We start from the raw sequence: 16,420 nt of genomic DNA on the forward strand, positions 1-16,420 counted from the left end.
TCCTAACAAAATTAGAAGCTGCACAGACTAGTTCGCTTTCCAATCTTTCAACTCTACTGCTTTCCCCACACACTCACCCATTGATTGTATCCCACAAAATTGTTCTTCCTCATGTGGTTTCATGATAAACTTGTCTGAATAGACTACTCTATAACCTCTTGTCAGTTTAATTGCCATTTTATTCCCTGATTAAAAATGTACAGTGTTGTGGAATATGTGGGAATTATATAAGTAACTATATTTATTATTAGTTTGGCAGAACATTACCTGCTTGATGTTGCAGTGCAAACATTATTTTGACAAAAGTTTTTAAAGCATCTCTGTCATGTTGTATCACTTGATTAGATCATTAATTAAAAGGATACTATAGTCACCAAAACAACTTCAGCTTATTGAAGCAGTTTTGGTGTATAGATCATGCCGCTGAAGTGTCACTGCACAATTCTCTGCCATTTAGGAGTTAAATCACCTTGATTATGCATCCCTAGCTAAATTAAACTGAATGTGCCAAAAAGGAAGATTAAACATTAGATCTCACTTCACAGGAAAGTTTTAGGTAAGCTGTTTAAGTCACATGTAGGGAGAAAGGACCATATCCAGCTTCCTTGTGGAAAAACTTCTGGTCCTGGTTCCAAATCAGAGGTGGAGGCAGCCTGGCACCCATCCAACACAGCCTAGGGTTAAACAATTCAAAAATTGTGAAAATCCCATAAAGTCAGTGCCCAAGAAGTCCTAACCGCAGAGTGACATTTAGATCAAGTCATTGTGGGGCCTATAATACTATGTACTTTCTAAAGTATTTTATAATTTCAACTATGTAGTAAAAGTCTGTTGAAGGCCTCCTCCCTATTTCAGCATGACATAACCACCAAATCAAGGTCCCATACAGCAATAGTTTGTTTAGATCAATGTGAAAGAACTTGACTGGCTTGCAGAGGTCCCTGACCTCAAGCCTATTAAACCCCTTTGGGATGAATTCGATTGCTGACTGCAAACAAGGCCTAACTGGCCAACATCAATGCCTGACCTCTCTAATGATCTTAGAAACTAACAAAAATCCAAAAGGAATACTGCAGCAACATTAGATACTTCACCTAACTGCAAATAATCCTACAACAATAGTGGTTCTTACAGCACTAGACAAATTGCAAAAATTTAAAACAAAATCTGAAATCATTGGTTAACACAAAATAAAAGCAAAAAAAAAAAAAAAAAAGTTGTGCACAACACCTGTTTAGACATCTCTAGTTGCATGTAGCAGCAGGAAGTACGAGCTATATACAGGTGGCAAAACAGACATCCAAAACTCAGAATGCACTTTCCTTTGCACTGATATAAAACAAACATTACAACACACTGAGTCTCAAATATATAGACACACAGGAATGTCATCAAGTAGGTTACAAATGATTGTCAAAACATATTCTATATACGTAATTAACCCCTTAAGGACCAAACTTCTGGAATAAAAAGGAATCATGACATGTCACACATGTCATGTGTCCTTAAGGGGTTAAACAAAGTTCTAAATGTGGAACAGATGCCACAGAAATTGTAGTAATGTGACAGCTGATCTCTATACATTTGCCTTACAATTTTTTGTTTTCATTTCCACTGTGCTTCTAGCATGATATTGCACATAAAATGTACTTGCAGTTTAGATACATAATGAGAACAATAATATCAATTTGATAAATACTAGTTTACAACTTTGGAATAAATACCACAAGGTATTTTTCATTTGTATTTCATTTTGACTTTAAAGAGTAATGGTGTACCCTAGTAATTGTTTGGTATGGCTTATTGGAGAGAATACTGGCAACAGTGGTATTTGGTTAAAAAAATAAATAAATACTAACGATTTAGAAACAATATTAATACAACACATTTTGCATGTTTTTATGTGAGAAAGAACTGCATTTTGGACGTTTTAAAGTTATCTTTACTATGCTAGAGTGCATAAGGGTTCTCAATTGTAGATTACCGAGTGTTAAATATGTGCCACTTATTAACCCATTTTCCACATTACAATACTAGTAAAATGCTACCTGTTAATTATACAACATTTCCATGTAGATCTTTCCGTATAAAAAGATTTTAATTAAGGAGTTCCTTTTAACTGGAAGACAAGCATGGACTGTGTGAATGTCACCGAATGGAGACAGCCCAACCAAGGCTGGGGCAGCTAAAGCAGCTGTCATATTCATTTATACCTGAAATACTATTCCAAGAAAACAGCCAACATAGGAAGAACCCTATTGTTGGGCAGGTAAACACGACTATATCTGTGTGCTGCTATGTCAAATCAATGAGAGCACATTTTCAGGAAGTCAGTGGCTTTATTTTCACACACACAATAAACAGTGTATTACTGGCTGAGCTAAGGAACTTCCTTTGTCTTGTTCGTGTAAAGTTAATGCTATGTTACAGTTTGGTCATATATATATATACATACACACACACACACACACACACACACCTGAATGCTGAAAATTGTAGCAAAAACAAAAAAGGTTTAGTATAGCTCGCAGCATGCCCACCCTGCAACGGGTCCCTGTGTCTGCACAAGTTTAACACCTTCAGGGTTAGGCAAAAAAAAACAACAACAACCTTGTGATGGTAAAAGCCTTGACATGTCATTGGACCCGAGGGGGTGAAACACGTGGCTTGCATGACACACGTCTGTCAATGAACCCACTTAGTGACAACTGTAAACATCCAGGAGGAAGAGGGGGGGGGTTATTAGCTGTGTTTATGGAGTTCAGGCAGCCGATTGCCCCCCAGCCCTGGCACGTGCCCCAGTGAGGGCTTTCAGTACTCACCCTCGGTGTGTGTGCGGGCAGTGTGCACGGTGAGCAGGGCGAGCAGCACTCGGTACAGGAAAGCACACTGCTGGCGGCTGCCTCTCTCCTGGGGGGTGTCGTCTCCCGGGGGGCAATAGCAGCGGCGGCAGCGGCAGCAGCAGCAGGGTAGGGCTGGGGGCCGGAGCCGGGCCATGCTGGGTGTGTGCAGTGACTGTCCTCAGGAGTCCAACATGGGAGGGCTGCAGCCTTCTACCTGCCCTCACTCACTCACTGCCTGGCTGTCTGTCTGTCTCTCTCTGTGTGCTCGGTGACCGCTGTCTCTCTCTGTGTGCTCGGTGACCGCTCTCTCTCTCTCTGGCTGTCTCTCCGTGCGGCTGGCGCAGTATTCCTGCCACACTATCTGCACAGGACGCCCCCGGAGCAGTAGAGCACCCGCGGCCGCAGCGTTTCTGTCACTGTTTTCCTTTCCATGGGCTGCCAGTCTTCTCTACCATCGAGCATCCGCTTCCGGGGACACACAGCGCCGCCTCCTCCTCCTCCTCGGGTAGGGTAACGCCAACGGTCACAGCGCCGCCTACAGGCTGTCCGGAGCGCGGCGTGCGCGGGGAGCTCCGTGTCAGTCCGGGTGGACGGGAAGATGGCGGGCGGTGCGCGCGTGTCTCCCAGAATTTGACACAATCCCCCCCTCCAACCCGGGGGGTGCTCTCTGTCACTGCCTGCTAGCACGGGATGGCGGTCAGGGCCAGGTACATGGCTATAGAGGGCCATGCTGAGCGCCCTATATCAAAATCTGAGTGAGGGGCTCACCCTTATGTGTTTTAGAGGGTCAGTACAGCATCTAGGGGGCTACAAAAACATGAACACATATTACTCACTGAAGCGGGAAATGTGGAGTTTATTCACTAAACACTAAATTATAGTAATAGTAACATTGTAGAATTCAGGGTAAAAGACCCCCAGGTTTATAATGAAAGTGAAGAAATGAGAAAAAAAGTTAATTTCAAATCCTAGACCATAATAGCTGAACTGGAAACAGCTGACAAGATTATTATTATTATTATTTTCCCACTGATTTAGCTATTAAATTCAGCCTAACATTTTAAATTCACTTTCAATTCATAACATTTTTCATGTTTGTGGGTTTAGGACATACTTGAAAATTAGAGAAATCTCAATACATCCTTCCTGGTAATAATATTTTATTAATTAATTTTATTAATTAGGCATAAGGCTATCCTAACTATAAGATAATACCAGGGACTAATGAAAGTATTTAGAAAACTGGGCAGACTAGATGGGCCGAATGGTTCTTATCTGCCGTCACATTCTATGTTTCTAAAAAAAAGCTTGTGGGTCCGTAACTTGGAGTTGAAGGGTTTTTCAGGATCAGCTATTGTGGCTTAAAATTTGCAATGTTATTTTAATTCACCTTTTAAATTCAGGTCAGTATACCCAAATTTGAATAATTATCTAACTCCGGCTCAGTTATAAGGGGCTAAAACTTGAAATTCCCTTCACAATTCACTAGAACTACAAGTTTAGTGAATAAACCCATATAAAATGCTAACAGAGGTGCAATTTACTGTTACTAACTTGCTGCAGGTGGTATTTAGTAGAAACAAGTTGTGCCCAGCACTATAACTACAACAAAACAAGGAGGTATAGTGATATCAGCATATCAATGGCAAATACAAGAGAACCTACATAATGTGACAAATTACATGTTTAAATTAATACATGGGATGAGTTTACACAAATGATTAGTTATAGACTATGCTTCCTTGGTAAAGCTTCAAAGCCTGCACAGTAGTACGCTGAAAAAGACTCAGATCAACCATCTAAGATGTGTTAAAAGCAGGCAGGTGATTCTGACTCGTCACCCTTTATTAAGGGTCTTGGAAACTTGATTGGCCAGATCCACTATGGTTTCCAGAACACAAATAAATGTTAATAGACTGCATATAAAACAATCTACCCGGTAGTATTTATAATTTGAATACATCTAGAAACAATTCATTTGCTGCTCATCAGCAGGGAGAATTTATGGGTGCATAGCAAATTATAATAGATATGGATATCTCTGCTAATCCTTATATACTTACGTATTTGTTTTACACAGCTAGTGAGCCCTATTTACAAATTGTTCACTGATTGCTTTTTTAGTCTTTTTTTTTTTTTTGTCTTTTTTTTTTGTGCATAGATATAGATAACATTTAGTCTAGTAATGCCACAACAGCGATTACCATAGTTTTCAGACACATAGAATTACAGTTGCATGGCATAAGAGACTGCACATTTTTTAAGGTTAAAGACGAGTAACAGTAGTGTGTGGTAGATTAAACAGCACATTTTTAGAAGAAATAAAAAAAAAAACCTGAAAGTATCTGGCTGTATAACATCAGCAGATTGTTTTAAACATGCTAAGCTAGACAGGCTTATGATTAGTTTTGTTAAGTTTAAAAATTATGTTAAATATATGGCATTGCATTTCTGAGACGGTCAAACATGTATACTTATGCCAGAATTATAACCGCGTAAATTCTTGTTTTAGTTAAGAATCAATATGAGCCTGACAGGTAGGAAAAGTCAGAGAAGAGATACAGAGGGGAAAGCATTGCATTTGTGGTCCTCTTAGCATTGGGTTGCTAACGTTGTGTGTCATACATGACTGCAGGCAAAGCAATGCTGTAGGTTTACAGGCAATATGCTTTAGACATGCAAATTACTGACTGGGATGGGCGAGTGGGTAAGTCAGTTCGCAGGTAACCGTTAGTGTCACTGCTCCTAATACATCATGCTAGGCTGTATAAGCATAAAACAGTGCTAGTTGGGCTTAGATTTAGATAGGGTTAGCTAGCAACACATTGCGTTTAGGTAAGTACATGCAGGCAATAACGTTAAAGATTATACAGTAGTAAAGCAGTAACAAGGCACCTTTTTGTTTTTATAGATAGGTTTACAAGATGGAACAGTAGATTCATGTAAAAGGTAGAGGGTTACAACCAGCAGTAAAGGCATGTCAGTGTTGCAGCATCACAAGCGTTTCCCACTTAATTACTGATTACTGATTCTGCGAGTGAACTTAAGCAGAGATGTGCGTATACTGAAAAAGTTAGGACATGCTGCCATGTTAGATTAAGTTCAACTAGCTTATAGGACTGCCTGGTATGTAATTCCGACTACCTGTGCTTTAAAGAACATAAAGATAAACGTGCACGTTTCATAATATAGATTTCACACAACTAAACAATATATAAGTGTGAGACTTGCTTGAATCTGAGCCAGTCTGAGCATGGGTACTCTCATCAAAGAGACATAGTTAATAAACTACTAGGAATACCCCCCCCCCCCCCCCCCCATGGGAACCCCCATGCAAGCAGACCATAAAACAGAGAGGAAAAGCAGACGTTCGTAGGAGTCCATTTGGAGCAGAAAAAACAGAGTGACAGTGAGCCTGATAGTAAGTCCTAGTCCCCGCAGTGTCAGCCGATGCCTTTTAGGGGTTGAGTGTGTGCCCCCTGTGTTAGTCGGTGCAGTAGTGGTGTGGGCCGCAGTCCCCTCGGTCCGGCGGTGTATGGATAGGGTGTCTCAGCGTGGGCAGGCATCTGTGTTGGTAAGTATAATGTAGCTCCGGTAGTGGGTCCTGCCTATCTGTGTGGTCGTAGACTGTAGCTGTACCCATGGTGTCGTGCTGTCACGGTCTCCGTTGTAGGGCTTGTGTGTGAGGTGGCCAGTACCTCTCTTAGGCTGTGTCACTGCCGGGCGACGAGGCCGATTCCTGCGCTGCTGCTGTACGGGGGTACCATCGGTATGCTTGGCCTCGGTCTGGCTGTGGTTGCCTTTAGTGAGGCTCCGGGTCTTTGCTAGCTGGTTGGTCTTTCGTGGGAGCCCATAGGGCCCGGGAAGGGAGCTTGCGGTGCGTGCCGGGCTTCTTGCTGGAGCCTCTCGTACTGGGTCTTGTGGCTTGCCCTCTGGTTGGATCCCAGGCTCCAAGGGCCACGCAAGTTTTTCCAGCCGCTCCCAGAAGGAGTCGAATATGCGGGTGAGCCGGAGCTCCGTGTCTCGCCTCGTAAAGGGCTGATGTGTGTATGCCGTCCGCCATTTTGTCGGCCATGTCAGCGGCTTCCACTCGCACGGTCGTTTCGTCCGCTCATCTCCTTTCAAGGGGATCGTTAGGGGGTGGACCGGGATGACCCCCACGAGTATGTTTTCCTGGCACTATAGTGGTCCTTTAATACCAGTGTTAATTTTGTTGACTAACAATTTCAGTCAAATTTTAGTCGACTAATATAGTTCAGATGACTAAAACGGCATTTTATTCTAAAGATTATGACTGAAACTGAATTGAAATTTGCCACCAAAATTAACACTGCGCAGAGGGGCTGTGGAAGGGGCAAAAGTGACAGACGAGGGCTTGGGAGAGAGACACTTAGAGATGCTGGGAGGATAACACAAGGAGACAAAGAGGGCCTGGGGAAGGGGCAAAGGACTTTGACCAAACCTATTAGATTTCAGTCATGTATACTAAAATGTACTGGAGATGTAGTCGACTAAAACTAAAATAATTCAGATGACTAAACTAAAATGGCTTTTTAGTCAAAAGACCTTGACTAAAACTAAATTGAAATTTGCCGCCAAAATAATATAATGCATTACAACAAGTATACAAGAAACGAAATTGCCCTAAACTATTTTTGCTTAAATTTCAGTCTGAAGCTTGTCAAGTTTAGTAAAATCTAAAATTGTGGCATATTCATGCATTTCTATGCTGCAAAGCACATTTTTTTCAGTTTCATGGGGGTAAGGTACCTTGGCACTTTATTCACAACAACTAGGGTGACAGTAGTCACATTACTTTTTATGTACTTGTGAGTCACTCAAGACTGCAGCTGAGCATATTCTTATTGTTGACACACAACTTAGCAATCAATTATTATACCCACTTAAAGTTAAACCAGTTTATTGTTTAGTGAATAAACCCAATAGTCTTTAGATCCATAGTACCAAAACAGTAAGAAGCACTCCAAAAAAAAAATACACAGGATACTAATCCCAACACACACATAATCCCGTTGGGGTAATTGCTGAACATCATTGGACCTGTGCTTTCATCACAGCAGATCTAAGGGCTTGTTATTCAGTGACAGGCAGACTTATTCACTACAGTGAGAAAAGTTGCGAATTCCAATTGAATTCAACATGAATGTCAAATGTAACTGGAAGCATAGTTGATTTTTTCAATTCACTTTGAATCTTTGACAAATCTCTCTTTAGTGAGTAACTATGAGACATAATCAATAAGGTGTGAATTGTCAGGAACTCTAATTGAATTTCAAATTTCAGACCTGATTAGAAATTGTTACATGTATTTTCAGTTCAACTAAGATTGAATTGTTACATGTATTTTGGCCTAAGATTTTAATTTCATTCTGAATTCCCAAACAATTCATACTTTCATGTGATCTAAAACTCTGCTAACCTTTTATATCTAGTGTAGACTGAAATCTGGACATGCTAATCTAAAATTGTTGCTACAAAGGAAATATAATTTTAAACCAAAAATTATAATTTCATGTATGAATTTCAGTCCTGCTAAATTTGCCAAGTCTTAACCCCTTAGTGACCAGACCGTTTTTCAGTTTTCTTACCGTTAAGGACCAGGGCTGTTTTTACATTTCTGCAGTGTTTGTTTAGCTGTTATTTTCCTCTTACTCATTTACTGTACCCACACATATTATATACCGTTTTTTTGGCCATTAACCCCTTAAGGACCAAACTTCTGGAATAAAAGGGAATAATGACATGTCACACATGTCATGTGTCCTTAAGGGGTTAAATGGTCTTTCTAAAAATATGAACAAAAAAAAACAAGTTTTTCAGCTATCACCGCAGAAGGGATTGTGCTTTGCACAATATACAGTCCTATTAATACGGATCCACCCACCTCGGCTCACTCTATTGAGCCAGCGGATAGACCCGCCCATCTCTCATTGAGGGATATATTTCGGCTTTTAGACGGAGATGCTTGGCACCTCCCAGCATGGATCACGTGGGTCGGGACCCCACAAGCTGATTGGATCTGGACACTTGCCGATATCATACTCACCTGTGGGAGATTTCCCTCGGACACCATTGGTTACAGGTATTCAGTGTTTTTGGCGCCTAAAAGTATTTAAGAGAGACCTGTTCACTCTTCTGTTGGCCCCTGACGAAGATGCATTATATAAAGCACCTAAACGCGCGTCTGGCGTTTTTTCCTTTTTATTTTGGATATGGGCACTGGGCATTTGTTGATTTAAGCACTCTTTTTTCAGTATGATTTCTTTGTTTTTCACTATTTAATCTTTCTGTTTCTATGCCTGTCTAGCTAGATTACCAGGGAGAGAGGCTTTATAAAATCCTATTGTCAGTTTATTTGAAACTGACCCATTGATCTAACATTGCCTACTCTCTATACTCTATGGCTGACAGTATCTATCCTACAATTCTACACTGTAACCTTATTTGGATTACCTATTTGTAAGTACAGGATCTGAAGCTAAGCATTATAGGGCATAGTGTCACTAAGAGGAGTGCCTTGATATACCAGGGCTAGGGGGAATACATTGGGATTGATTTTTTCATGTAAGCCAGTTTTTCAATAAAGCTTTTTTTAGTACCTTGAATCATATCCCTATAACTATATGCGAGTTACCCCTAACCGGTCTATATCTTGGATGCATAGTTGCATTAGTTATATTTGTATATACTTTATTTCACTAATCGTTTTGGTCTCATTATTATTATTTTTTTGGATACATTAGCCAGCATATTGACATTTTTACTCTACACTGCTATATTTATATCCAGGTGATGTACTTGATCTCAGGGCTCTGTCTTCACTGAGACCAGTAGCATCTATCCTTTTGTTTATTACTTACGTTGGGGTTAAGCCCCTTGAGACCCCTGGAGTCTCCTTGCGGTACCGAAGACTGTGGGTTTCGCCTGGCACCATTACCCTAGGGTATAGCGCATGGGACTGTACCCACTGTCTTATATCTCTTTTTGTTCTTTCTAAAGACACCATTATTTTCATCACATCATATAATTTACTATAAAAATAATTTCAAATTTTTCAAAACACACTTTTTCTAACTTTGACCCCTAAAATCTGTTACGCATCTACAACCGCCAAAAAACACCCGTGCTAACTAGTTTCTAAATTGTGTCCTGAGTTTAGAAATACCCAATGTTAACATGTTCTTAGCTTTTTTTTTTTTTTTGCAAGTTATAGGGCTATAAGTACAAGTAGGATATTGCTGTTTCAAAATATATATATTTTTAAATGTATCAATAGTGACCTTGTAACACTGTGATCTGTCATAAATCTCTGAATCACACCGCACATGTACATATTTTTTTAAAGTAGACAACCCAGGGTATTCAATATAGGGTATGTCCACATGGGCGGGGCAAGGGGGGAGAGCAAGGAGCTGGAAGGGGTAGAATGAGCAGAAAGGGATCAGAAAGAGTCAGGAGCAGAAGGGCACAAAAGAAGCAGACAGGTAAAGGAGCAGAAGAAGCCAAGGAGGAGAAAATACATTGTCAGAAGAATAAGAAGACTGTGTCAAATGAAGAATAAGAAAAGGAGATTGGAGCAAGAAGGACAAGTGAAGTGATCGCTCCACTTTATTCTGGACACCAGATTATAAGGCTTTGGAACCTGGGCCTGGCAGGGAAACTTTGGACCTTCTCGTCTTCCCAGGTAAAAAAAAATCCCAGTGTTAATGTGTCTTTATTTACTGAGTGTCAGGAAGCACAGAGTACCATTGGGTAGGGGTGTCGCTGATTGTCTAGAGCGGTCAGCTGGCACTCTAAGCCAATCAGTAGCTCCCCATTCACAAAAAGTAAAACATTTTTATGAACTGTGAACTAGCGATTGACTTAGAGCATCAACTGACTCTAGCCAATCAATGGCACACATGCCTGACGTAAATCTGCACTTCCTGACACTCCGTTTCAGAATCGAATACCACTGTGCGACCTGGAGCTGGAGGTAGTCTTTGGGGTTAAACCATTTGAGAGAGGTTTAAAACCTCTTAAAGGAAAGAGAGTAGCCAGGGGCCTCCTGGCATCATAGCATTTTTATTTACATTAAGTTGTTATGTGACCAGAATGTTCCTTTAATTTGATTAAAGGAACACTATAGTGTCAGGAATACAAACATGTATTCCTGACACCATAGTTGTGAAAACACTATTCACCCTGGTTTTATGTGATAATGACTATGCCCCTCTCCTTCATGGCACTGTCAAAAAGGGGCCAAACATGGATGTCATTATAATTATGCCTCCCCCCTCCCCCCCCCCAGAAAAATTCCTGCGGACCCCCATGTATGTCCAATCATTTTTAATAGCCACTTACTCACAAACACTGGCCAAAGTTAGCATTTGTACTTATATATGAACGCTAACTTTAGCTAGTGTTTGTGACTAGGTGGCTACTAAAAAAGACTGAACATATCCCATTTGCAATACCTTGGGTTGTCTTCTTTTGCAAATTATATGCTATCATGGGGGTAATTCTCATTCCTGGGCTACCATACGCTCTCAAAGGCAACATAACCAATCTGTCACATTTTAATGTGAAAAATGGAAAACCGAGCCTTATATTTGACCCTGTAACTTTCAAAAACACTATAAAACCTGTACATGGGGGGTACTGTTATATTCGGGAGACTTCACTGAACACAAATATTAGTGTTTCAAAACAGTTAAACATATCACAGCAATGATATCATCAGTGAAAGTGCCATTTGTGTGTGAAAAATGGAAAAAAAAATTTCACTAACAATATCATCGCTGTGATATGTTTTGCTGTTTTGAAACACTAATATTTGTGTTCGGTGAAGTCTCCCGAGTATGAGAGTACGTGCAGGTTTTAGGGGGTCTTGGAAAGTCACAGGCTTAAATATAGTGCTAGCAAATGAAATTCTCTGGGTTGTCAGGCAGGTCCCCCAAATTGCAATCAATAAAATTACTTAATTATGTAAAAATAGTACATAAATATGCACATAGAATTTAAATGTATATACATATTTATATATTTGAAGTCTACGTGTATATTCATGAAATTATTTATGTAATTATGTAAATGGACATATGTACATTTTTTATTATTTTTATTTATTAATATATACATATATATATTTATATTTAATTTTTTTCATTATTTTTACTTTTTTATTATTTATTTTTTATAATAATATATATAGTTATTATATATATATATATATATATATATATACACACACACACGTGTAATTTTACTCTTAAGTGTATTTTTTATATTATTATATGTATATATTAATAAAAAAAATACACTCAGTATGAAGTTATATATGATATACATATTATATATAGATATAATATATGTATATATATCTCATATATATATATATTTTTTTTTATTTTATTTATTTATTAAAAAAAAAATTCCCAGCAGTAGGGGGACTACCTGTCAGTTCAGGTAGCCCCCCCTGCAGTCAGCACTATGAACTCCTACTGCAGCATTGTGACCGCTCTTTCAGAGCGGTCACATGGCCAGCGGGGTCATAATTTGCCGAGGGGGGACTGTCTGAGCTGTCAGACAGTCCCCACAGAAGGACAAGAACCCAGCCCTACGATCGGGTAAGTAAGAAAAAATTCCGTTTTTGTCAGACGTACCTAGTACGTCCGCGGTTGGGAAGGGGTTAAAGGGACACGATAGTCACCAGAACAACTACAGCTTAATGCCGTTTTTTTGGTGTCCAGCTCATTGAAGTGGTGTGGGTGCAGTGTCCTTATCCGTTTAACCCTGCAGTTTTATCGATTGCAGTTATTGATAAACTGCCATGATTACTTAAAAGGGTTAACTCCACCTCTAGTGGAGGGGGATTCTATGTGTAGGTCTACCTCTTTCGGCTGTCATTTAGCCACACAGCCACTAGACGCACTTCTGGTTGGTACTGACGCTGGACGTCCTTACCCTTGCCTGAGGATATCCAGCATCAAGCAAAACCCCATAGGAAAGTATTGATGCAATGCTTTCCTATGGAGTAGTCCTAATGCGATCTTTGTATTCCTAGCACTATATATTCTTTGTATTCCTAGCACTATAGTTTCCCTTTACTGTATGTTTACATTTCTGCCTAGTATCACCTCTAGTGGCAGTCACTCAGATGGCCACTAGAGGTGCTTCCTAGTCCAGTGCTGCTGTTATTCAGCATCTCTACACTCTGTGTGGAGACGTTGAACGCTCCCCTTGGAGATGTATTTATTCAAAATGCTGATTAGAGCAGAGGGACATTTTGCCATGCATGTACAATAGCCTCCCAATGCTTTCCTGTGGGATGCAAGCCAAGGAGGCAGGATGGAGCCATCCGTGACGCTGAAAAAAGGGTAAGTAAATGAACATTTTAACCAGAGGCAAGGGGGCAGGGAACCTAAAATGGAAGAGAATTGAGCAGTGAGACTGCATAGGCATTCATTCAGCTAAAGTTGTTTTGGTGCCTATAGTGTCTCTTCATCTTAACCCCTTAAGGACACATGACGTGTGACATGTCATGATTCCCTTTTATTCCAAAAGCTTGGTCCTTAAGGGGAAACTGTCCAAAAATCATATTTTTGTTAATTCATATCATTGCAATCAAAATAGGCAGTTTCTAAAATCTGTAAGATTATTATCATATATATATATATATATATATATATATACCATATCATATGTTAACTCCCACCAGACTCATTCAGAATCTTATTGAGCATGAGTAAAGTTGTAGGCCAGCTGCAACGGAGTGGCTTGTGCTTTTTTTTTTTTTTCTCTTCTGAAATCTGCACTACTGCATCCTAAAAATGGCAGCAGTAAAATGTAAACACATTTATGTTTTTTTTCACTTTATAGGAGAGTTAAATTGCCTAATAGCCAGGCAGTACGTGCTTTGACACTGTCTGGATTATTTGTTAAAGAGGTAATTGAAAGTGAATTAGAGAATTCGTCTAGTTTAGCTACCTTGATCTTAAATTTAAAATTCGTTGAATTCTTACTTTAGTGAATAACCCTGTAATTGTGGGTAACTTAACCAGCCATGCTGATACCAGATGCACAAAACTGATATTGCCAGCCAGGAAAAGAACTGACTAATTGACAGCCGAAAGAGGTAGACCTACACATAGAATCTCCCTAAATATAAATAATGGGCCTTTATTTAGTGCTCTATCGTGGTTTTTGCCTGGATAGACGTTTAGTGCTTATTATAAGTCTTTTGATATTCTGATATGGACCTTGGCTTTTATTTGATTTTGTGTATTTCTAGTATCCTGACCTGACTTGTCTCAGACTTTTTGGTATCCTTACCAGCTTGTTATTTAGTTTATCTATATTTCTAGAATCCTTACCTTGGCTATTAATGACTTTGTCCTTCTTACGTTAAGTCTAGGCACTCTAAGGCCCGGTAATACGTCCATTTAGTAACCTCTGTTTGTGAGTTTTGCCATTACTGTTAAGGCGGGGAACAACTCTGTGAACAACTCTGTTCTATGAACAAGAAAAAATAAACATCACTGAGTAAATCCTTTCATACTTCTGTGTCTCAAGCTGTCTTATTATTTCCTCAGTGGCCAAATCTCAAGTTTTGAAAAAGCACTTTCATGAGAAAGTTTAGTGGATCTTAACTGTTCTGGAGCATAAAAATGGCATCTGCTGAGGCACTAAAATCTGCGGGAGCCATGGGTTTCACCACAGTAGCCAGAAGGGCAGATTGGTTGAGATGCTGGACTGCAGATGTAACATCAAAATATTAATTATGTGACTTACCTTTCGAACAAAGCAAACATTTTGGCTGTCAGTTGGAGGATGAAGCAGATGGGAGGAATGGACTTAACAAAAGCATATCCAGTCTATACAGATAAATTTAGGAGATTTATTTTTCATCAACTGAAACAATATTTTGACACAAGAACTGATAAACTTAAGTTTACCACACAGAATGATAGAAAATTATGATGCCATATCAGTTAGGGAAGAGTACACATTCAAGTAGTCTGGCAATAATTCTACCGTAGAAAAATGGGTGCTTTCCATTAGAAAGAAAATGGTTACACCACAGTGTTCAAAACTCTTTCGACAGAAAAATTTGTTCAGGTACAAAAAATAAATACGTAGTTCACCTCTTTCATATTGAATGCACCCACCCTTATTATATATCATTTTATTCAGGGGAAACAGGGCTTTCATTTAATATCAAATATTTAGCTATGAAACAATTTAATATGAAAACAATGGGAGAAAATAAGAAATTTTGTTATTTTTTTTAGTTCTACATGACATTTTAACTGTCAATGTCATAATACTGTTTGCTTTTACTGCAATAAAATACACATATTTGTGTATAGTAGACAACCCAAGGTATTGCAAATGGGGTCCAGTGTCCAGTCTTTTTTAGTAGCCATTTGGTCACAAACACTGGCCAAAGTTAGCGTTAGTATTTGTTTGTGTGTGAAAAATGCAAAAAACGCCAATTTTTCCCAGTGTTTGTGACTAAGTGGCTACTAAAAAAGACTGGACATACCCCATTGGCAATACCTTGGGTTGTCTACTATTGCAAATGGTATGCCATCATAATTTTCATTCTTGGGCTACCATAGGGTCTCAAAGGCAACGTAAGCAATCTGGCGAAATTTAATGTGAAAAAAATGAAACACAAGCCTTATATTTGACGCTGTAACTTTTGAAAACACCATAAAACCTGTACATGAGGGGTACTGTTGTACTCGGGAGACTTTGCTGAACACATATTTGTGTTTCAAAACAGTAAAAAGTATCTCAGCAATAATATCATCCGTGTAAGTGCTGTTTGTGCGTGAAAAATGCAAAAAATGTCACTTTTACTGGCGATATCATCGTTGTAATACATTTTACAGTTTTAAAAAACTAATATTTGTGTTCAGCGAAGTCTCCCGAGTAAAACAGTACCCCCCATGTACAGGTTTTATGGTGTCTTGGAAAGTTATAGGGTTAAATATAGTGCTAAAGGAGACGGGCGTGATCCCTGGCTGAAAAGCTTCAGAAGCGCCAAAAAAGAGAGTCCTGCAGATGTTGTTCTGCTTTAAATAATAGTCTAAAATTCTTTAATTGCGGGTATCATTGAAAACATGATCCCAATAGAAAATAAATAAACAAATAAAACTAAGTATACCATAACCACTATATACATTGGGACGGGTACCCGGTTGGACACGTTCTCAGTGTACACAAGGTAATATTTGTTAGAAGAAAGACATAAATAAATAAATAAAGGAATGAACAACACATATCTATATACATATTTACAGTGGTAAGTCATCATGATTCGATAAAGGGAGTGAAGGTGAAGCCCTCATTAAGACCTTTGGGGGCTAATGTGTCAAATTTGTAAATCCAATAACACTCCCTTCGTTTAAGGATCTGGTCTAAATCTCCACCTCTTTTTCCCAGCTGAATTTTTTCTATTCCCGCACACTTGATACATTTTGGGGTGTCCATATGATTGGTTCTAATCCCCATAAAACAGTTCTTTAACTGTAACACTCAGGGAATGATCTACTTACTAATGTGTAAAT

At 39.3% G+C, this 16,420-nt stretch overlaps 1 protein-coding gene across 3 annotated transcripts in view; it reads right to left on the reverse strand.

Moving 5' to 3' along the window:
- TMEM131 (transmembrane protein 131) overlaps window positions 1-3,057 on the reverse strand; it is a 232,515-nt gene extending 229,458 nt beyond the window's left edge. For all 3 annotated transcript variants that reach the window (XM_063459103.1, XM_063459094.1, XM_063459085.1), the window contains exon 1: window positions 2,823-3,057. In XM_063459103.1, the coding sequence (XP_063315173.1) occupies window positions 2,823-2,997 (175 nt within the window). In that variant the 5' untranslated portion in view covers window positions 2,998-3,057. The remainder of the gene's footprint in view (window positions 1-2,822) is intronic.
- Window positions 3,058-16,420: the final 13,363 nt, after the last annotated feature.

The sequence above is a fragment of the Pelobates fuscus genome, chromosome 1 (genome assembly GCF_036172605.1).
Source record: "Pelobates fuscus isolate aPelFus1 chromosome 1, aPelFus1.pri, whole genome shotgun sequence".
In the NCBI taxonomy this organism is placed as follows: domain Eukaryota; kingdom Metazoa; phylum Chordata; class Amphibia; order Anura; family Pelobatidae; genus Pelobates; species Pelobates fuscus.